The following is a 23214-nucleotide window of genomic DNA, read 5'->3' as shown; positions in this document are numbered from 1 at the left end:
CCAGTATGGAAATGAATGGGAATGAAAGCTGTTTCTTTCTTAAAGCTTGAAGATTTATTCCACGGTGAAGGAAAGATCATTTGTGTCCACTTATCTCAAATGCAATATTATACACCTACTTAATCAGAGAGACCTATGCCTCTAACCAAGGCAAAGAAGAGAAACTTAATCTTATCTGTACTCAGAAGTCACGTCTAATATCAATGACAGAAAGATTTTGCTAGTTGGGGCAAACATCCTTTCTAGACAAAGACCTAGAGATTGAGCACTCAAACATCCATTCATACATTTAAATAATTAGCCAATTTTAATGTCATTTATTCCACCAGAAACAAATACTAGAATAGCTAGAAATAGTTTGGATAAAGAAACATTTATATTTTAATACTTCATAATGTTGTAAGTTTGGGGCTAAAATAACACCCTGAGTCAAATTTGATCCCTGAAGGGACCAAGTACAGTTTTAATTTCAATAGCTGAACTTCTGAGGGAAGATCTGAGAAAATAATGCTAATGACACATCTAGTCCTTTGATGAAACTATTAGGTTCTACAGACTTGTCAAAATCAACACAAAACAGGATAGGCTGAAAACGCTCTGCAAAGCATTATTTTTAGATAGGCTCCTTCATTTTCCCCCTTCTTTTAAAACAGATGCAGATGAAATGCTTTCTGCATGAACGCACACTGACATTCTGTTCAACTCTTTTCTAAATGCAGTACTATGGATTTAAACAGTATGCTTTAATTTACACAGAGTAATCTCTTCTACACAGTCAATTTAGCTCGAGAGAGGAAAAGAAACACTATGATGAGAATTACTTATCAAATACTCCGCTCTTCTTTTAGAAGGTTGTTTTTAAAAGCAACACAGGACCAAAAACATCCAACTATTACTTTATTTATATTACTATGCTTAAGTTACATGGAAAAGACAACCAAGCAGTTCTGCCCCATTTCAGGAAAAGTTTCCAATCAACACCAATTATGTGGTGACAAATAACTAGGAATGGTGACATCTTTGGGTCAAGACTGACGAGGAAGGATGGGCTCTGGTGCTACGGTTCATCTCCAACAAGAATATGGCACAGCGGCCAGCACAAGCCATACTAACACTGAACCTTTAGCGCTGGTCACAAATTCGGATCTCTTCCCTGAAGCTAGCAAATCAAGTGAAATAACTGGGTTTAAAAAACGTTTTTTTTAAATGAAGCCCAAATAAGTTTAAAAACCATGCTCTTGACACGTTTTCCTTTCAAAATTTACATAAAACACACTTTTCACTCTAACAGCCCAGATTTTTTTCCCTCACATAGCCCATCATGTAGCTGCAGATAGGCTATTCTGCCTGAAGATGTAAACATAGGAAAAAAAAAATAACGGCATCTGCATAATATTCTCTCTACACACTGCTGCTGGATGGAAAATTGAAAATTAAAAAAAAAGAAAGAAAGAAAGAAAAGAAAGGTTCCATCTTAGATTCTCACAACCTCTTGTTCCGCAGTTCATGAATCCGACCCTGATGCTAAGGTGACAGTGTATGTAAGTAGATTTTTGTTTTCAGTGAAGGAGACCTGGGAAAAGATGGAGTTATCTCTTTTTCTTCAAGAGTTATCAGATGGTACATGCTCCTCGAAGCCCTCGCTCTCTCGCACTAGGGCGCGCTCCAGGATCACACGGCCCTCCTTATAGCGCTGGCTGTCTTCAGTGGCGAACTCGTAGATCCAGCCCAGTTTGCTATTGCAGTTCTTGCAGCTCACATCTCGAACCATGTGGCGGCCGGTGAGCATGACCCGGTCTTGAACTTCACTGTACTGCAGGTTAACTACCTGAGAAACATGGGAACACAAAAGTGCCGAGCCCTGTGAGTTATCTGCCAAGGAAGTACACATTAATTTGGTTGGTGCAATAAGAGCGACTTCAGAAAAGCAAACAGCAGTTGTTACTTTAGTCAAACCTACAACACCCTTCCCAAGAGCTGTATTCAGAAGCTGCTGGGAAAGGCAAGTATCTGGAAACTGCACTGCACTGGCCATCTAATGCCATCTTGCATTACCATACCATGCACTAGTCCAAGCCACACTATTTACATATCCTGTAGTTACACTTCTGTTGCAGTGAGTCCTCCCCTTGGAGCCATAAAAGTTGGTTTGGGTCCAACTGTTCTCATTCACCACTCAATGAGGAGTTCAAATAAGGCTACCAGTGAAAGAGAACCTAGTATACAACAGGTATTCCACAACAACAACAAAAGAAGTTTGCCAAATTTGTTTCTGGAAATACATTTTATATATAAACCAACTGGGACACACTAGGCCTACTACACTGTGATACACAGTTTTCAAATGGTTCAAATAATCTGTGAAGAATTTCCAATGATGCTGAACATCCAACAATCCTCTACGCTTTACTTTTCTGTAAAGGGCCAGAGAGTAAATATTTCTGGCTTTGAGGGCTATATGATCTTTGCTTTAACTACTCAGCTCTGCTACTGTAACACAAAAGCAGCCATAGGCAATACATAAATGAACGAACATGCTGTGCTTTATTAAACTTCATTTACGACAACAGGTAGCTGGCCTGCCACGGTATACCAAACTCCTGCTCCGTACCTAAGGAAGGATCGAGAGATATACACTATCAATTGTTTGAGAGAAAAGCTGATTTCTAAATGGAACAGAGGGGTGACCACGGGGGGAAGTTTAGCTGACCTTTTAAGAGCAGTACCCTGGGCGAGTTCTGTCCCTTAGCCTAAAAGATTTGGAAATTCAACTCTGCTAGTACACATTAGACTCCAGGAGGCAGAATCACACCAACCAATCTTAAAGCAAGCCAGAAATTAGAGAAGCAGGCAGACTCGTCATTAATTTGCAAATCAAGAAACACTCTTCCTGTTGGCATGCAATAAACCACAACATAATCAGGATGATCGATGAGCATAAATTAGGGCAAGGGAAGTTGGTTAGATGATCTTTATTCACTTGCGCTGTCAAACTATGAAAGCTTAACGCAGCTATCTCCCTATAAGGATAAATCAGTGACATGGGTATAGGGTACTTCTGCCCTTTCTTCCATAGTCTGTGAAGTCACTACCAAATTCTTCCACTGAATGTTTCATAAAGCAATGGAGACTGCCCTTCTTATTGTAACACAGTCTTCAAACTTCCACAGTAAAAAAATCACATTCTAGTAATGCCTTCCTGAGGCCCCAAAGACAAGCTAGGGGGCACTCTTTTCTGCATGCAGATTATAGCTCTCATTCGGACTTTCTGGTGTCTCCAAGCTCTGAGGGATATTCTGATACTGCTGTCAAATATATCCACTGAACTCACTTAGGAAATAAACTGGTTTTCCCACCAACCTTGTTAAAAAGAAATGCTCTGCCAGTGGCGCCTGTGAAGCGAGTGGAGATGAGTTCTGAGCGGTTGGTCAGGATTGTATCGCAGTTTGCACAAGAAAACAGACGGGTACCACCGATATGATCAAGGAAAATTCTGCCCATTTTTATAGTTGAAGTTCTAAAAACCTAGGAGCAAATGGAAAAGAACAAGAAAGCATTAGGATTTTAAAAAATTGTTGGTATCTACTTGGTGGGGGACATAGAGAACCATATACACATACGATCTCTGCTTTGTAGTACTCAGTATGGGAAGTGTTTGACTCTGTACTAAAGGATCCAAGGTTCATGCACTGAACAAATAAACAGGCATACCAAGCTGAGAAGTGTTTAGAAGCAGTGAGCCAAGGAAGCAAACATGTTTAGGCAAAGCCAGAACAATATCACTTCTCTTTTGGTTGGTATGACAAACACAGGAAGAAAGTGGAGTATCAGAAACTCAATAATGAGAAGCATAGGCAGAGATGTGAGAAAAAAGGCTTAGCATAGCGTAAGTGTTAAGTGTACATTCTGAGCATATGTAATTTGAGGAAAGACTTGTGGGCCATGTGTGGGTGATCGCAAAAATAGAAAAAGGGGCAATCAGAAACTGAGAAGAGGGTAGTCTCGGTTAAAAGCACAGGGTAGCTCTGGTCATCAGGCACGTCTACAACCATGTAGGGCGATGGCATTAACATCAGTAAGATGGTCTGTGGAGCACTGTACTCGGTGCTTTTATTTCAAAATTGTCACAACAACTCTGAGGTTATCACCCCCATTTCATAAATTATCCAAGGTTATTAACTGATCAAAGGTCACACAGCTTTCAACAACAGAAAATCACAACTGGAATGCAGTTCACCCACCCTAAAGCCAGAATTCTTCCATTACCCTGGTGTAAGGCTAGGAAAACAGGCACAGAAAAGGGAAAGATAAGCCATTATTACATAACTTCTATTTAAGAAACCATACTGATTCAATAAATCACAGATGTGCTGAAACACTGAAACAAGCAGCTTTGAAACTAGATTCTGAAACAAGAATTATCACACTTCAGTATTTTGAAAGTTAGAGTTAGTATGTGCAACTCCTTGAATTCACAGCTATTAATCCCCTTAAACAGTATTTTTTAAAGATGTAGATATAGGCGAGAAGAATACACTACAGCTCTCATTAAAAAAGAATTTATTCCTGGTATAGTTTTCAGCTCCTGTGTTTTAAATATTTATACCACATATCTTTAAAATGGCATGCAGAGCTGACAGAGACGCCACTAGGAAAACAAGCCCTAAAATCTATGTTTGCAATAAGAATCCACTGTCAGTTTAAATTTGGGAAAATTTCATTACAAATTAAAAAGAAAATTCCATCATTCCTTCTTACATCTGTGAACTTCCTTAGTTATTAGGCAGTCCTAATATCTTTTATCAAAAAAGTCATCATCACAAAGATTATGACTTCCATTAAACATTTTGATATGGAAGTTTAGTAAGAATGAAAAAAAGAATGAAAAACAAATGGTAAATACAATTAACATTTCTGGCTAGTGAAAGGAAAACCACCGCACATTAACAAACATGTCAATGAATAAGCCCTGGGTGAAAACAACAAGATTTAAGAAATGATATTTAGCTTTTTGATTACATTTCTGCAAAATGACAACAAAAGTTAAGAGTTACTATTGTTTCACAGCCTTTAAAATGATAGCACTTCTTTTTTCAGATGCTTAAATACACATGTTTGTTACATAAAGGTCAGAGGTTGCAAATTTTAGGCCTGCAGGCTGAACTCACTTGGTGGCACAGGGATACAACACTGAACAAAACAAATAACCCTTCCCTTATGAAATACATGTGGACATGTTTACTTTGGGCCACAGTTTTTTTATTAATAAAAAACACCTGGGCCACCATTAAACATGAGAGATTTCATTAAAGAGCCTGTTTTGTTGTTGTTGTTTTTTAAACAATGGGGTATCTGGCCCAAGGGGCATGTGTTCTCCTGTGGCAAAAATGACTAGAGGTGAGTGGTAGCTGCGACTCCCAACGTCACTGGGTCTGCTCAGTCACTGCTTTGCATCACGTAATAATTTCGCCTATAAGACATCTGGGTTTATGACTCTTCATACAACCACAGCGTACAACAGCTTGTGAGCAGGTGATCTGGGTCATGTTTCTTACTGCTGCTCAACTACAGACAGTGGTCAACAGCAAGGTTTTACAGTCTCCCCTCTTTTCAGACACAGTCTTCAGATTCTGTAGTTCTCTGAAAACCAGTATTGTGCAGTGATTTAACCTCCTTCTTGGGCTTCTGAGACTCATTATTTTAAAGCCAATTTCCCTTCAAACTTTTAAATATAATATTCATATTGTAACTTCTTTCAACCATAATGCAGTACTAACTAGATGTTTTTGAATTGGCCATGGCAGACCCAAGGCTGCTGTGGAAAACATACTGGACTTCAAAATGAACTCTCCCTGTACCCTCTGCCTACATCATTCTATCTTTGACTCAAAATTACCATGTAGCTGTGACCATTTGCTACTGGATACAGGCAAGCTCTTTATTCTAAATGGGGTAGAGAGATTTAACATGTTTTTCTTCCTTGCTTCAAATTCAGTCTATTTTTTTTACTTTTACCCAAGTATTTTTACTGGACCCAATTATATGACTCATTACCAAGACCAAAAATATCTGTGCAAAATCACTATTCTAGTTGTGATTTCCATTTATAGAGTACTATATATGGATATAAAACTGTAAAATTAGTTCTTGTTTGCTAAAAAAGATAGGCCATAATGCCATGGAATATAGCAAAAGCAAGCAAAACGTCCCCTTCTGTCAAAGGTCTGGTCTTTAGGAAGAAGAAAAAACGTCTTCAGGGTCCTCAGGTTCTAGGTGGTAAGCCGTAGTTTTACAGGGCTAGACACTCAACCTACTGACTCACACTATCCAAATTCTCTGGAGGCTGGTATCAATCAGAATGCCATTTTATATTTAGGGAGAACGGTCATTACAAAGCTAAGACGCAGCGCCTCAATTAGGCTCCTCTGCATCTGGAGGATATACTGAACTCTGCCTTAGACCTAGCAATTACTTAGTGTCTACACCGTATTGGACACTACTTCACATACCACATTTAATCTTGACAGTTTAATTGTCGCCCTACTTTTGCAGAGGAAGAATTAAAGGCTATGTGACTTCCTGACACTGGCCAAGCTGGGGCCTAAATGAAACCTTGCTCCAGTTGGTCTTTTTCCTCTCCTCATTCTCTAGTGACCACAGGGCTGCCAGATTCATGGTCTTTCTCCCTCAGATTTATCATGTACCCTTCCTGCCTCCGTTCTAGTCCCTCCTGTATTTCCTTTCTTGGATGGTAGCCAGTTTGAAAGACACACTCTCCTAAACTGGCAACCTCTCACAGAAACTGCAAAACCAGCAAGACTTCCTAAATCACTTCTGGAGGTCTTTCCTCCTTCCCCATCAATATCTTAATTCAAATTCTCATCCCTTCTAGATAAACCTCTTGTGGCCAGGGGGTGTATATTATTAAATGCAACACACATTCACAGGTACCCCTACATTTGTGCTAAATTTGATAGCACTACAAAAATAAGATCAACGGCATGTGCTTTAGCTTTTTTTTTTTTTTTTTTTTAAGAGAGGGAGAAAGAGAGAGAGAGGAAAGGGACAGAGGGCGAGAGAGAATCCCAAGCAAGCTCCACGCCTAGCATGGAAACGACTTGGGGCTTGATCTCACCACCCTGAGATTACACCTGAGCCCAAACCGACAGCCATCCAGGTGCCCCACCATCTCTTTCTTTTTTAAGATTTTATTTATTTATTCGACAGAGAGACAGCTAGCGAGAGAGGGAACACAGCAGGGGAAGTGGGAGAGGAAGAAGCAGGCTCATAGCGGAGGAGCCTGATGTGGGGCTCGATCCCCTAACGCCGGCATCACGCCCTGAGCCGAAGGCAGACGCTTAACCGCTGTGCCACCCAGGCGCCCCCCCACCATCTCTTTCTAAGAGCTCATACAGACCACTCCTCTACAAACTTGGAAACTTTTTTTCTGACAGAATAGAATATAGCTAATTCTTTTAACAAAAAAGTCCCCAGATTTTTAAAGGAATAATTTACATACCATAAAATTTAGCCACTCTAAGTATACAACTGAATGATTTTTAGATTTATAAGGCTGTGCCACCACTTTGTAATACCACAATCCAGCATTAGAATATTTCTATTACCTCCCCCAAATTCCCACAAAGCCCTCTGCAGGCACAGGCAACCAGTGATCTATTTTCTATTTTTCTGTTTTTATATCCAAAGTATTTCCCAGATATGCTAAGTCCTTTGCTTAGACTTAGAAGAGTTCCAAATCTCTTCAGCCACATATTTTAAAAACACCTTAAAATTGAGCTGCTTTTACAGATGACTAATGTTCTCTGTATTGACTCTAGGGGCACCTTACTGTGTCTCTAAGTAATAAAATACATGCTTTGGTATCTGTCAATGTTGAAGTTCAAATTTATAACCAAAGCCAGGGCCAAACTCATCATAGCTAAAGCTTTTAGATGCTTTCTTCCTTTTTAACACCTCAAGCAAAAAAACAGTAATAATCTTAATTTTAGTAAGTACTATTTCCCAGATAATTTTATAAATAAGGCCTCTTTGGTACTAGCTTTTCTTACTTCCAGGTTATTAAAATCTTTAAAAGCTTGAAATAAGTACCAAACATGATAGTATACTAGGAGCCTATTATCAGTTTATCTGAAATTAATGGAAACTGAAGGGCCAAGTTGAAAATATAAGTGACATTCATAGATGATCTAAAGATCACATTTTAGTAATTGTTTCAATTTCCTTCCCCTTCAATAGTACACTTAGCTACCTAGAATTTTCCATTTCTATTTTAATAGGAGACCTTGGTGAAGCAATCACATTTTTGAACCTCTACCTTTTTACAGAATTTTAAAAAAATTTACAGGATTTACAGAATCTGTAAGAGAAAAAAAGATTTTTTGCATTGAAAACCCATGAAATACAATATCTCCAGGAATGTATTACAGTTGACCCTTGAACAATGTGGGGGCTGGTGTTTAGGGATGTCAATCACTCTCCACCTTGCACAGCAGAAAATCTGCATATAACCACTGACTTCCCCAAAACTTAACAGGCTATTGTTGACCCAAAGCCTGACAACATAAACATAGGCGTCAAATAACACCTTTTGTATGTTGAATGCACCATATACTGTATTCTTACAATAAAGTAAGCCAGAACAGAAAACGTTAAGGAAACTGAGAAAATACATCTACAGTACTGTATTTATCAAAAAAATCCATGTGTAAGCTGACTCATGCAGTTTAAACCTGTGTCCAAAGTCAACTATTTCAAAAATTAGACAATATGAACTATATAATTTCCTAGTTTGAGTCCAAGTCAATAAAACAACTTTCTAAAAATGGCTATTTTTAGTTGAGACTTAAGGGTTTTTAAAAAGCAGTTTTAGGTTTACAGCAAAAAAAGTAAGATTTTTCTCTTTAAGAAATCCACGAAGGGCAGGTTTTTGTTTGGATATGAGTTTTTGGTTCGTTTGGGTTAATACCAAGGAGTAAAATGCTGAATCATATGCTATGTTTACTTTTGTAAGAAACCACTACATCTTCCGAAGTGGCTGTACCATTTTACATTCCCACCAGTGAGGAATGAAGGATCCTGTTGCTGTCTACATCCTCTTCAGCATTTGGTGTTGTCAGCGTTCAGCATTTTGGCCATTCCAATGGGTATGTGTGCAGTGGTACCTCATTGTTGCTTTAATTTGCATTTCCCTAATGGCATATGATATGGAGCATCTTTTCATATGCTACTTGCCATTTTTAAAATCAGATTTTCTTTTTGTTGAGTTTTTAAGAGTTCTTTGTATATACTGAATAAGACCAGTATCCGATGTCTTTGCAAATCTTTTTCTCCCACCGATGTCTTTGCAAATCTTTTTCTCCCAGCCTGTGGCTTATCTTCTCGCTCTCTTAACATCTTTTGCACAGTTTTTAATTTTAATGAAGTCCAGCTTATCAATTATTTTTCATGGATCATGCCTTTGGTGTTGTATTTAGAAAGTCACTGCCATACACAACGCCATCTAGATTTTCTCCTGTTATGTTTTAGGAGTTTTATAATTTTGCATTTTATATGTAGGTCTGTGACTGATTTTGAGCTAATTTTTGTGAATGAGGTGTAACGTCTGGATTTTTTTTTTTGCATGTGGAGGTCCAGTTGTTTTAGCCCTGGTTCACTGAAAGTATCTTTGCTCCACTGTATTGCCTTTGCACCTGTCAAGTATCAGCGGATGATATTTATGTGGATCTATTTCTGGGCTCTCTATTCTGTTCCGTTGATCTATTTGTCTCTTCTTGGGTCAATACCATACGTCTTGATTACTGTACCTTTACATTAAGTCTTGAAGTCAGGTAATGTCAGTCTTCTATCATTCTCCTTCAATATCATATTGGCTATTCTTTTGCCTCTCTATAGAAACTTTAGAATCAGTTTGTTGATATTCACAAAGTAACTTGTTGGGATTCTGACTGGTATTGCACTGAATCCAAAGTTGGGAAGAACTGATATCTTGACAACACTGAGTATTCCTGTCCATGAACATGTAGTCTCTCCATTTATTTCATGCATTAGTTTTTTATTTTTCCTCATACAGATCTTATAGCATTTTGTTAGATTTATACCTAAGTACTTCATTTTTTGGGATGCTAAATGCTATTGTTTTTCAAATTTCAAATTCTACTTGTTCACAGCTTACATATATACATATATGCATACATACACACACACACACAGACATAAAAGCATTGACTAATACGGTATCTTGTTCTTTGTCGGGCTCATTGCTATATACTTTCCTTAAAAGCAGGGGTTAACCAACTAGGGCCTGTGGGTAAAATTCAGCTCACCACCTGTTTTTGTATGGCCCACAAGAATGGTTTTTGTGCTTTTAAATGGTAGGAAAAAGAAATCAAAAGATTATTTTGTGACACATGAGAACTACGTGAAATTCAAATTTCAGTGTCCATAAATAAAGCTTTATTGGGACACAGCCACACCCATTTGTTTATACTGGATGGCTCTCTCATTGCCATAGCAGAGTCTGAATAGTTGTGGCTGAAACCTCATGGCTTGTAAAATTCACAATATTCACTGTCTGGCCCCTGACAAAGTATGCTGACCCCTGTTAAAAAACACTTTCAGAAGGCAAAAAGGGCTTTTCATCTAGAAAACAGTCTTTCTCAGTAAAAAAGTAAACTTAGTTGGCACTCAGATTTAAGGATAACAGAAGTATTGGACAGGATCAATTTAATCCTGCTCCCCTTTTCTTCACAGATTTTCCTAGCTAAAATCTTTAATTTTCTATAATCAGATCAGCTCTAAAAAGATTACAAAAATAAATAATATATACCACCTAGCTGCTGCCTCCTTCTCTCCCCATCCCCAGGATTTAAACAATGTGGGCCAGATATTTGATTGACAGCCTGGGTTCAAATCTCAGCTCTGCCCCTTAAAAGCTGTGTAAACTTTGGAAAAGGTACCCTCTGCTTCTTTATCTGTAAAATGGAAATACCAGTATCCATCTCTGAATTGTGAGAATTCAATGCAGATAATGCATTATGAGAATAGTACCTAGCACTCCACAAGTGTCAAAGGTAAATGCAGTCAAACTAGATTTCCTTCATCCACAATCCCCACCCTAACTTCCCTGTCTTATTAAAGAGGAAGAAAGCAGTCGCCTGGGTGGCTCAGTCGGTTAAGTGTCTGCCTTCGGCTCAGGGCATGATCCCAGGGCCCTGGGATGGAGTCCCGCATTGGGCTCCCTGCTCTGCCGGGAGCCTGCTTTTCTCTCTCCTCCCAGATCCCACTTGCATGCTCGCTCGTGCGCTGTCTCTCTCTCAGATAAAATTCTTAAAACAAAAAAAGAGGAAGAAAGCAAAAAAGAATATGAAACAAACAATTAACTGGCTTCACCTCCTGTTAATTACTGCAAAGCTAAGCGAAGAGGTGAGAGAAATTATAAGCAGAAGGAAAGTGAGAAACCTTTTGAAGCATCTCAAATTCTTATTGTCACAGTTCCAGCCCTCCCTGTAATTAATAATCCAGTTGGGATCCAACCCTGGCAGGTAGATTTGGCCAAAGAAAGCATCACACTGCCCAGCCCTAAAATACCAGAGAGAATGGAGGTATTGGAGGTATTGATTTGCATCTCTAAGGATCCACTGACGAGAAAAACACCCCGTTCACAGACTTTTCCTCTGTAAAGCCATTATTTCCTCGGGGCATTTCCATGGACCACAGAACAGACAATACCGGGACTCTACCTACTGCTGGACAAGTGAGAGGGTTTCTTTCAATGCCAGGAGGTGGTTGGCAAATGCAACCCACAAAGACTCTCTCCAGCAGGGAACTGAATGTGCAGAGGCCTAGTGCAGAAAGGGTTTAAGAAATCTGCCCTTCCAGGAGATTGTGTTTTGTGATGGTTCTGGTAAAATGAAAACATGCTAAAACATGTTTGTTTATCTGCTTTTCAGTCTCTCCCCTCTCCATGACAAAAGAAGGAACAAAACCTAAAGACTTTTAATAGTGTTGGGTTGATTACTATAATTAACATTTAATGCTATTTTTCTCTCATCAACTATTTTCACACTGACTTGTGACTAAATTCTACTGAAAACCTACAAGGGAGAAAATAAATTGAGTTCAATCCATAAAACCAATTTACCAATTTTTGTACAAAATATTTACCAAGCGTAGGTTTCAGTGACAAAAGAAAGCTCTTTTTCCTCTTGTTAATTCTCTTGCAATACCCGACCAGTTTCCTTTGCTGTGTCAAATGATGTTCTGGTTGTGGAATCAGGTCTTCAATGGGCAATAACCTATATTTTTGTTTTTGTCCTTCAAATAATGCCTTTGTTATTGTCGAATGTTTTTCCAGGTTTACTACATTTCTATAATACTTATTATTTAGTCATCACTAGAAAATAAGAGTAGTCATGTACCTCAGTGAGTCAGCTAAACAATCTTTGCTGGTAATCTCCCCAGAACACCCCATTGGCAAGACAAATTTGAGATCTCTCATTTGTTGTGATGCAATACCATGAGTCAAAAAAGCCTTGCTGGGTGGGAGTATCAATTAACTGTCCCTGATTCAGGTGTCAAGTAGCAAATTCATGTCATAGCTAAGGTTCAGTTCCCACATTACCCACATATTAGGACACAGGATTACCAGAGAAACAGATCTATATAGCCATTTAGGCTCTATAAACATTAAATGATATTTGGGGCACAAATGTACTTTGGACTACCTTCACATCTTATGAATATATTTAGGACTACATTAGGACTATGTTGGAAGGTAGTGTCTAATTTAATATCTTCTTTTCAGACTTAATTTTGGCTTTTTTCCCTTCCCTTTTGTTTCTAAACCTTTTTCTCTCTCCTACCACTTAAGTAGAGCAAGGCAAGTAAGCAGGGAAAAGTCCTTGATGATCCAATCATATATTATTTTTAGAAGCCATATGTCTGTTAATAACCTTTTTAGAAAAGTTGTTTTCTAAAAATCCAATTTCCTTAGTTCCTCTGTGTAGAATTAAATAATTTACTTGACATTTTATCATGTCCCTCTCCTATAGATAAGATGGTTGCTAGAGATAAACTTAAAAAAAGAAAGTCAACCAGTGGTCCTATAGTGGGCCCTGGGATGAATGAGGGTATGATAGTTAGACATCAGTCCTTTCCAAGGAGGTAGATTCTACCTGGTGTTCCAGTACATACCCAGAAAGATAATGGGATAAGTGGAAAAACACATTGTGTGCCAAATTCCACAAGCTCCACCTTCTCACTATTTGTAAATGCTCCAGGCCTGTTTTTCCTTCTTGGCCTGTCTGTCCAAAAGCCACCCAAAGACTCCCATTTTCTAGGTCTAAGCAATACCAATCCACTTGAGAATGCTTTCCACTTCACTCTTACCCATTTTTCCCCCATTGCCCCATTTTTAAACTCCTGTGACACTCATTTCATAGTTTACTAACACTTAAGTTTGTACTGTTACTCAATTTCACTTGTCTATGACTTATTACTAAGCTACAGGCTTCTAGAGAAAAGTTCTTGGTACTTCCTATCTAACACAGTACAAATAACGGAATAAAGTTTTAGGAAAAGCGTCCACCAAGACACTTCACATCTGGCAGAGATATTTACCCCGGGAACACTTCGTGTATTTTGGTTCGTCTGTGTTGGAACGCCGCTGCAACACTGTATACATGGCCACGCAAGTGAGCTAATATCCTATTACCCCAGTGACTTCACCAGCAAGTCTAGTTTTCCAAAAACACAAGGTTAGCTAGTCTGAGGTTACTTCAGGTTTTCCATCTGTCAAGAAGACCTGGAATAAAAATCCTCAGATTACCGACAGGGCTCTGTAAACAGAAAAAGTTTAAAAATAAATGAGCTGTACACCTTCCCAGAGTCTCCCTTGAAGGGGGGATTAATACAGGTGTCAGGATGAAACAGATCTTTTCGCAGCAGTTCCGTTTTCCAGCGCCCGCTGTTCATAATACTCATTGTCCTACCTAGCTACCTCGAAGGAGGGTAAAATAAAGGGGCTGCGAGAGCACGCCCACCCTCCCAGCCGCGGGGCGAGGCTGGGCGCGACCCGCAGCCGCCCAGACCCCATCAGCCGCCCGCGGCCCCAGCTGGCCCCAGCTGATTGCGGGCACGTGACGCCGCGGGCCAATCGGGAGGGGCCGGGCCGAGCGCGGCGCGGCCTCCTCCCGCACCACAAACACGGGCCGGAAACAGCTGAGCGGGCGGCGGCGCGGGGTCCCGGCCTGGCAGCCGCGGCCCGGGTACGCCGGACGGCCGTCCCACAGTCTCACCCCCGCCTCCGCCAGGCCAGGAGGGCCCCACGCTCGGTTCTGGGGCCAGCCTGGGAGCTGCCGGGCAGGGTGGCCGACATTCACCCGGCGGGGCAGACACAAAGCCAACGCAGCCCCCTGCCCATAGCTAGTACCACGCGTCGGGGACGGTGGTCTTTTTTAAAGAGGGGCCACGCCGCGGCGTAATCACGGCACCGCAGCTCGAAGCCAAGTTCGGACTTCACTCCGGGGCCGGGGGCGCGGCGAGACTGCCGAGGAGCAGGCCTCCGGACGACTGCGGTGGCGCGGAACCCCGGCGCGCCCCCGACACTGCGGCGGGGACGCGGCCCGTGGGGGCGGGGCAGCCGGGGCAGGGAGTGGGGGAGGAATCGCCGGCCAAACTGCCCGCGGAAGGGCCTCCCAGGCCGCGCCGGGGGGACTAGCCGGGCGGGAGGCTGCGGCGAGAGAGCGCGGGCGCCAAGCTGAGGGGTCGCGGCTGTTGCGGTCGCGCCGGTCGCCCAGGCTGCGCGGCGGGGGCGGGCCGACGGCGGCCGCCGCGCCTGGGCCTCACAAAGAGGAAACAGCCCAGCCCGTCAGCCCGTAGCCTCGGCGCCGCGGCCCGCCCAGAGGGGTCGAGGGCGGCCGCGCTGGGACCCCGGGGGGACCCTGGCGAGGAAGAGGCACTTCCTGCCCGGGTCCCCCCCGCCCCGGGCCGATCCCGGAGTGCTTCGAAGGCGTCGGCCCGGAGGGCTCCTCAGCCCCCATCGGGCTCCGACCTCAGCCCCCCGCCCACCGCACTCACCCCGAGCGGCTGTGAGATCCGCGGCCGCCAGCGGCTCTTCGCTCCTCAGCTGGGATGAAGCCCCTCGGCCACCCGAGTCTCCAGGTTTAGTCAGGCCCTGGCCTTGGCCCCGCCTCTCCCTGGTTGGGCCTCAGCGTCAATCACTCGGCATAGCTCCGCCCCTCGAGCGGTCGGCTCTCCCGGTTGGCCCAGAACCCCCTTCATTTCTAGGCCCCGCCCTCATCCCCGGCACCCTGCCCCTTCCGCTGGGCCCCGCCCCTTCCCTGGTTCACCCTCCCCCACTCCCTCTCCCCTCCAAGTCGCGGCCCACCCCTCCCAGAAGCCGCAGACCTAAGGCAAGCTTCTGCAGCTCGCCCCGCCCCTGACTCTACTCCTCGTACTCGTACAGCCAATCAAAGAGGCTAACTCTGCCCCTTCTCCGGAGGCGGCCTATGTGGAGAGACTTCGGATCCACCTCCTTCCCAGCTGAGAGCACACAACACAGCATCCACGTGAGTCAGCTTCTTAAAGGAGAAGGCTCAGCCTTTCTAATTGCGGCAGCTGTAAGACTTCGCGCGTCATCAGCGTCACCAGGTGGTGGCTAAGGCCTAGGTTTTTGAGGCCCAGTGATGACAAATGAAAACAACAGGCTGTTTTTCTGGGCAAAGCAGGTGCCTAGATAGTTAAAACCTTACCGTGTCATTATTTTCTTTGAGATTGCTTACTTTAGTCATGCCTTACAGGGGACCACCTTTTATTTACAAACCCGAAACCCTCTGAATCTCTGCGTATAGGAAATCCTGAAGAACGTCCATGGAAAAGCATTTTTCAAGCGTGTCCGACAGAATTTACAACTCCTCTTGGCTTTTCTCTTGGTAGTGGAAGTGATTATGAAGATGAGAAAATTCTACATGGAGATTTTCCACCTCTCAAAGTCTGAGATTTGTTTGTCGAAGGGGGTAGCTGTTCCTCCTAACCCTCATCAACGCCCAAGATAGAAGGTTTTGTGTCTCATCTCTCATTTGAGTTTCCCAGGTTATTATATATATATATATTATATTATCATTATTACATTAATGATATTTGTCTGACTTTCAGGATGAAGCATAAGTATTTGATGATGCCCATTTCTCAGGCAAAAGAACGAAGACTAACATTTGAGGTTCATCTGCAAGGTGTTTAAAGCCATCTTTAGTGGAATAGATGTTTTGAAGCAAATCCTAGCATTCTGACTTCTCATCAACCTCAAAATCGCCAGTATTTTCATGCAGTTCAGGTAAAAGCCTGATCATCAAAGGCAAAGGACTAGAGAAAAGGAAGTTTTAAACAGTTTTTAGTTTTCTTTTCATTATCCTTTTGTTTTACTTAGCTTAATTATAAAAGTAAAACATGTTCATTGTAGGAGGGTCATACAACCTCATTTCGTAACAGAAACCTCTGTCCTCTGCTTACACTTTCTTGTGCATCCTATTCTTCTGGAAACAAATGTGTATGAAAGCATATTATATCTCCTATTCTTCAGCCTTCTTTCTTTAGTCGGTGTATTACGGCCATCCCTCCATAGCAAATGCAACTTTAATTTACAAATATATCTTTGTCTCCATCCACAGTTTTCCATAGTATGACTTCACCATCTTTTATTATACATTTTTTTTCTGCAGACATACTTTAATCTTTTTCTATTAAATATACTGTTGTAAGGAACACCTGTGTTTGTTGTTAACCTATCTGTCAAGTATTTCTGAAAATAGTCATTTGAAAAGTGTCTAAACCCACAAGAATGAGTTTTCCTCAAAGTGAGCACTTTTAAGTACCAGGTAAAACAGTGGGGAAGATATTTACTTATTAAACAAATATATAGATAGAGCTAACTGTTCTAAGTGCTCTACAAATTAACAATTTGTAACATTTGAGTTTCATGAAAACTCTGTAAGGTAGGTACTATAATCTGTTGACCCCATTTTACGGATGAGTAAACTGAAGGACAGTGATTAACATGCCCAAGCTCTCCCAGTAGCGTTATTAAGCCCAGTATTTGTAAACTTGGAAGGGAATGATGAAAATCACATTTTAGAAAGATTAGTCTAGATGATGGTGATGTGCAGAATTAAAATCCAAATGTGAGGTAAGGAGGGCAGATAGGAATGGAAGGGAAGGAATAGGTTTAATTTGAACAAAAATGGCTGCACAGGACTGATTAATTGTTTATAGGTGGACTAAGAAGAATTTTCCCAGGTAAGCCAGAGATTTTCCCCTGGGTGACTGATAGGTGATGACCTCCCATGACCAGGTATAGGGCAGTTGGGAAGGTCAGTCTGGGGTGGAAGACAATGAGTCCAACTGATGGTGGCGCACCCATTAGAAATAAAGAATATACAGTCGAAGGTAATGACAAACATGGAAGAGGAAAGAAAAAGGATAAGAAATGGAAAGAAGGTCTCGTTCGGCTTTTGGTTACAGTTGTGTTATACGTTTTAGTTTAATTAAATTTGGGATAAATTAGCACTTTATAACAGTGAGATGTTCCCATTAAGAATATGGTATGTATCCATTTACTCATGTTTTATTTCTTTATGTACAATTCCATGGTATGTCTGCCCTCCTTTAGGCTGTTCATAGATCTTCTTAGGGTTATATTTAAGTATTGTATCTTTTCTGGCGGTATCATGGGCTGAATTGTGTGCTCCTGCCCCCATTCATATGTAGAAGTCCTAACCCCCAGTATCTCAGAATGTGACTGTATTTTGAGATCTGGCCTCTAAAGAGGTTAAGAGATTAAGTTAAAATGAGATCGTTAGAGTGGGTCCTGAAACAATCTGACTGGTGTCCTTGTAAAAGGAGAAGATTAGGGATCTGAGGGCAGTCTGGCTGTGACATTGGTCACTCCATTGATCACCAGGGTTGATTTGGCTGATTTGGCTGGCTGGGGGGGGGGGGGTCCCCTTCCTCCCTTACTGCTGCATGTGCCTGTCCCTCCCTGAAGCTGCATGCTAGATGGAAGAAGATGACCTTCCCTGATAGAGTGAAGGACTGTTCTTTGGCCGAGGGTATACAAGTGGCCGCACTCCTCTGCTAGAACCGCCAACCAAGCTCTCAGGGTCCATTTACAGGAGAATGTAGGGTAGTCAAGCTTCCAAGACTCCAGATATATCCAAACGAGGCGCTGCACGTGGACGTTAGCCTTTCTTAAAAAAGAGAGCGGGAGAGATCACTACATAAAAAGGGACAGAAAAGCATACTTATAGAAAAGACCCATGAGGACCCAGGGAGAAGGCCACGTGCAAGCCAAGGAGCAAGACCTCAGTGGAAACCAAACCTGCTGACACCTTGAACCTGGACTTCCAGCCTCCAGAACTGTGAGAAATAAATTTCTGTTGTGTAAGCCACCTAGTGTGTGGGATTTTGTTGGGATCAGCCCTAGGAAACTAACGGAGGGGATTACTGAGTGGAACTTCTGTTATATATTACAACTCTTCTTGGTTATTTATTTTGCAGGAAAAATAATGACTTTGTAGTTTATTTTCCTGAATGTTCTAGATGTCTTCAAATGATCATAATTTTGCCTGCTTTTTTCCAGTCACTTGCCTTTTATTTATGTTTAAGTATCTTTGAGTACATGTGTGAATATATGTCAAAAATTTCCTTTATTGCTAGTTTGTAAGGTTCCTTTTTTAAAAAATAAAAAGTAGGTATGCAATTTTACCAAGTACTTGGTTGGCGTCTATTAAGGTAATCATGTTTTTCTCTTATTCTCTTTCATTATGTGATATAGTAGCCCATCTCCAACATTAAATGAGCTTTGCATTTTGGGATAAAAGCTCCTTTATCACTTGATAGGTGCCAACTCTGACATTCTTCCCATAAGTAAAATCAGAAACATGAGTATATCAGCAAACCCAAAGACACCATGGTACATTATCTGGTTGTTGCTATACTCTCTGACTAAAACGATCTGATTCACCCCAAAGAGGTGATTCCGTATGGTAACTACAAACCCTGAATCAGACTTTCAGAGTACCCTTCTGTTGGTGCTTCCACGGACTTCTTTGCTCTGATTTTCCTTCTCTTGCTTTGAAGGACTCTTCCACGGGAGCTGTGCCCTTAGAGGTAAGACCAACCTTCCACGCGAGTGCTTCATACACAGCTGTAAGTCTCTCGTTGGCTCCTCACGCTTCCCAAGGCCTTGCAAATCTCTTTGTGCAGTAAGCCCTGAAACACTTGGGCTACACCTTGTGTTACTCTCTGCAAATAACCATGCCTCCTAATTTAGAGTCAGATTAAGACTGCTGGGAGATGAGCTACCTCAGAAGTTTCTCAATCTCCATATTTCCTCCTCTAGCACCGATTTTCTTGGTGCCTTTTCCAGCGCTAGAAGAAAGACAATCTCTCTTCCTTTCCAAAGCACGAACACCTATACCTGGAGAACCCTCTGGATCTTGAGACTCAGTCAGTCCTTAACAGAATCCACATCTTGTCTTAACAGCACAAACAACACATATTTCCTTAGGCTTAGGGTTGTCACTCTCCTCTTGTGTGTGTTAGTAAACCATCCTCCCCCCGGCTCCTTCGACCGCTGTACTTACCAGCTGTACTTACCATCTCTCCCGTGTTTGCACCCTCCATACACGTGATCTGCCCTCACATCCAACACCTTAGTTTAGACCCAAGTGACCTCTTTTTTTTTTTTTTAAGATTTTATTTATTTATTTGACAGAGACAGAGACAGAGACAGCCAGCGAGAGAGGGAACACAAGCAGGGGGAGTGGGAGAGGAAGAAGCAGGCTCATAGCGGAGGAGCCTGATGTGGGGCTCGATCCCATAACGCCGGGATCACGCCCTGAGCCGAAGGCAGACGCTTAACCGCTGTGCCACCCAGGCGCCCCTAGACCCAAGTGACCTCTTATGATAACTGGTCTATCTTTCCCCTGCTGAATATTGGCATCCACTTCATTTTTGCCCCTCCATCCTGCTGCCTGGAATGTGGATGCTACCTGGGCCACAAGGACCGGGACTTTGTTCCGGGGGACGGTGGAGCAGACAGCCGGAAGGAACCTGGACCCTGAACGCTGCAGAGGAGAGCCGCCATACTAGCCTGGGACTGCTTGTTGGGGTTTTGGGGGGTTTCTTTTTGGTGGTGGACTGCATGTTTTTTATTTTAACCTGAATTTATGAGAACTCTGGGTAATTTAAACAGACTAGCTCCTTTAGGGAGAAACAGATATATGTGGGTACAATCACAAATTAGTAGTTTACAGAAGAATATTAATAACTCCTCCTGAGTTGCAGCCCTGCCACTTTACCAAAAGCTGTGTCAAAAGTCACTGATCGTAACATTCAGCTAAATCATTTTGGACTGCACAGATTCTGTACAGTGTTTGAAATCATCAACGAAACTTTTCATTCTTCAAACTTTTTATTCTCTTGGCTTCGGCAGTATAGTAGTTATGTGTGGTAGACAGAATAATGACCTCCCCTCCTCACCCCTATCACCCCCCCAGTTGTCTATGTTCTAATCTCCTATGAATATATTATGTGACATGACAAAAAGAATTTTGCAGTGGGATTAATTTAAAGATCCTTAAATGGGGAGATAATTCTGGACCATCCAAGTGAACCAATGTAATCCCGAGGGTCTCTCTAAAAGAGAGGTAAGATGGCCAATAAGCCTATGAAGATGTTCAACATGATTAACCGGTAGAGAAATGTAAAACAAAGGGATAGCACTTTATACCCACCAGGATGGTTACTATCAAAACGAACAACAAACAATGTTGTCAAGAATGTGGAGAAATTGGAGCCCAGTGCACTGCTCGTGGAAACGTAAAATGGAGCAGCTGCTATGGGAAACAATATGGCAGTTCCCAAAGAATTAAAAATAGAATTACCATATGATACAACAATTCCACCTCTGGATATTTGCCCCAGAGAATTGAAAGCAGGGTCTCAGATATTTGTACACCCATTTTCATAGCAGCATTATTTACAATAGTGCAATATAACAATTTGTGTGAAATATATTCAGTCATTCAGCCAGCTGGTGTCCAAGAATTGCTTGGTGTTGTGGGGGGAGGAATTGGGTCTGGGACCTAAAAAAATAGCCAAAAGCTAGAAGTAACCTGAGTAGCCTTCAATGTTTGAATGGATACACAAAACATGGTAGATACACACCAGAGAATATTAGCCTTAAAAAAGAAATCCTGACACCTGCTATGACATGAACTTTCAAGACATTATGTCAAATGAAATAAACCAGATACAAAAGGACAAGGATCATAGGATTCCAGTTACAGGCAGTGTCTAGAGTAGTCCAAATTAAAGAAACACCAAGTAGAATTCTGCTTGCTAGGGGCTAGGAGGAGGACTTGTTTTTAATGGGTACAGAGTGTGAATATACTTAATAATACCAAACTGTACCCTCAAAAGTGGTTAAGATGATAAACTTTATGTTTTGTGCATTTAACCACAGTGAAAAAATAAACTAAGTTTTCTATAAAAAATAACAGCAATAGGGGCACCTGGGCAGCTCAGTTGGTTAGGTGTCTGCCTTCAGCTCAGGTCACGATCCCGGAGTCCCAGGATCGAGCCCCACATCGGGCTCCCTGCTCAGCAGGGAGTCTGTTTCTTCCTCTACCTCACTCCTCCCTCTCTCTTTCTCTCTCTCTCTCAAATAAATAAATAAAATCTTTCCGAAAAAATAACAGCAATAACAACCAACAGAAAAAGGGAGGTAGGAGAGTCAGAGTCAGAGAAGGAGATGTGAAGACAGAAATAGAGGTCAGAGTGAGCAGGACCTCGAGCCAGGAATGCATGCACCTCTGGAGGCTAGAAAAGGCAAGGAAATGGATCCTCCCTAGAGCCTCCAAAAGGAACCCAACTCCGCCGACACCTGGATTTCAGCCTTGTGGGAGCCATTTTAGATTCAAGGCCTCCAGAACTGTAAGTTACTAGAGCTGTGTTCTTTTAAGCCACTACTGTATGGTGATCTGTTACAGCAGCCATAGGAAATGAACACATCACCCGATTTTCCTAAAGTCATATTTTACATTGAGTTTTCTTATTAACGACTTGGTGCTCTTGATAATTTTGTTGCCGCACACAACTATATTCTTTCTAATGTATATTATTTTCAAAAGTCTGATTCAGCAAATATTGGAGGTGTCAGGGAACAGAACCCCCCAGGCCACAAACTCCTAACCCTTTCTTGCAACGGATTGTATCAACCAAGAAAATCTTGTAATATCCGCCCCTAAATTTCTTATAAACCAACAACAACCGTGTTAGTAAAATTTCCACAGACTTTCCCAACACTAAAAACTTTTACACCTGGAAACCTGAGTCCTGGGGTAAGGATAGATACATGTCCCAAGTCAGGTGGGGCAAATCGGTGAGCTGAATAAATGTTGGTGACGAGCATGGGCTTTAGGGTTATTTAACGCGAGGTCAAACCCCAGCACAGCCACTTGCTGGCTATCTAACCATGGTGAGAACTTCAATTTAATTACTGAAAGTAGTGATGGTCTTGGGGTTATGATAAGCATTAAAGAATATAACGAATGTCAAGTTGCTTAGCTAAGATCCCTCGCACCTATCAAGTGCTCAATGAAAGTTGCTTTTGTGTTAGTTGCTGCTATTATTGTCATGACTCTTGATTATGAAGCTAAGTCTAGAAGTCCAGAGTGAGCAAGCTTTGCTGTTTCCCCTGTACTGTCCACATTACAGAATGCTAAGGTCACCTGGCAGACTGCCAGGCAAATGCCTGCTAACTCTCTTGTGTGTGGTTCAACCCTGAATCGAGAGAGCACTTGAAATACTGCCAATAGTCTGACATGATTTATATCATGGTGGTGAAAAATGAGCCATTCAACTTCTCTCAAAACCCACCTGCCCGCAAAAAGTCAAGAGCAGAGGTCTCTCTGGGCTCTAAGCTAGAATCCCATCAATGAGATAACATGCTCTCTTAGTGACCGCCATTACAAATGATAGGCATTTAGGAGGACACACTTTGAACATAAAATAAACCCTGAAAACACCAAGCAGATCTATAGGAACTAATATATTACAGTGTCCAAAATACATTATTAAGTGGAAAATGCAAGCTGTGGGATTACATATATAGTCTTATCCAATTTTTGTAAAATA

The 23214-nt window shown here is 41.9% G+C and overlaps 1 protein-coding gene and 1 long non-coding RNA gene across 3 annotated transcripts; one reads left to right on the top strand and one right to left on the bottom strand.

Annotated features, from left to right (window-relative positions):
- Positions 1-884: 884 nt before the first annotated feature.
- YPEL5 (yippee like 5) lies at positions 885-15240 on the bottom strand. 2 transcript variants are annotated; one of them, XM_040623051.1, is made up of 4 exons: positions 15097-15218; positions 13639-13822; positions 3361-3525; positions 885-1828 (listed from the first exon to the last, which is right to left on the bottom strand). In XM_040623051.1, exons 3-4 carry the CDS (start codon positions 3499-3501, stop codon positions 1604-1606), a joined length of 366 nt encoding a protein of 121 aa, XP_040478985.1. In that variant the 5' UTR covers positions 3502-3525; positions 13639-13822; positions 15097-15218; the 3' UTR covers positions 885-1603. The 2 variants fall into 2 exon arrangements, with proteins under 2 accessions (XP_040478985.1, XP_040478984.1); XM_040623050.1 differs by lacking the exon at positions 13639-13822 and having other exon boundaries at positions 15097-15240.
- Positions 15241-15389: 149 nt separating this feature from the next.
- LOC103671614 lies at positions 15390-18767 on the top strand. The gene is made up of 3 exons (XR_570981.2): positions 15390-15587; positions 15955-16076; positions 16174-18767. It is a non-coding gene; the product is annotated as an uncharacterized LOC103671614 (long non-coding RNA).
- The last annotated feature ends 4447 nt before the right edge of the window (positions 18768-23214 follow it).

Source organism: Ursus maritimus, unplaced genomic scaffold (genome assembly GCF_017311325.1).
Source record: "Ursus maritimus isolate PB19 unplaced genomic scaffold, ASM1731132v1 scaffold_6, whole genome shotgun sequence".
Taxonomy (NCBI): Eukaryota; Metazoa; Chordata; class Mammalia; order Carnivora; family Ursidae; genus Ursus; species Ursus maritimus.
This window is presented reverse-complemented; position numbering and strand designations above follow the sequence as displayed.

What these genes read in the sequence shown, in the direction of transcription:
- YPEL5 (XM_040623050.1), bottom strand. Translation starts at nt 3,501, where the DNA reads ATGGGCAGAATTTTCCTTGATCATATCGGTGGTACCCGTCTGTTTTCT. An exon ending in GAGCATTTCTTTTTAACAAG is followed by an intron (nt 1,829 to 3,360) that starts GTTGGTGGGAAA and finishes CATGTTTCTCAG; the next exon opens with GTAGTTAACCTGCAGTACAG.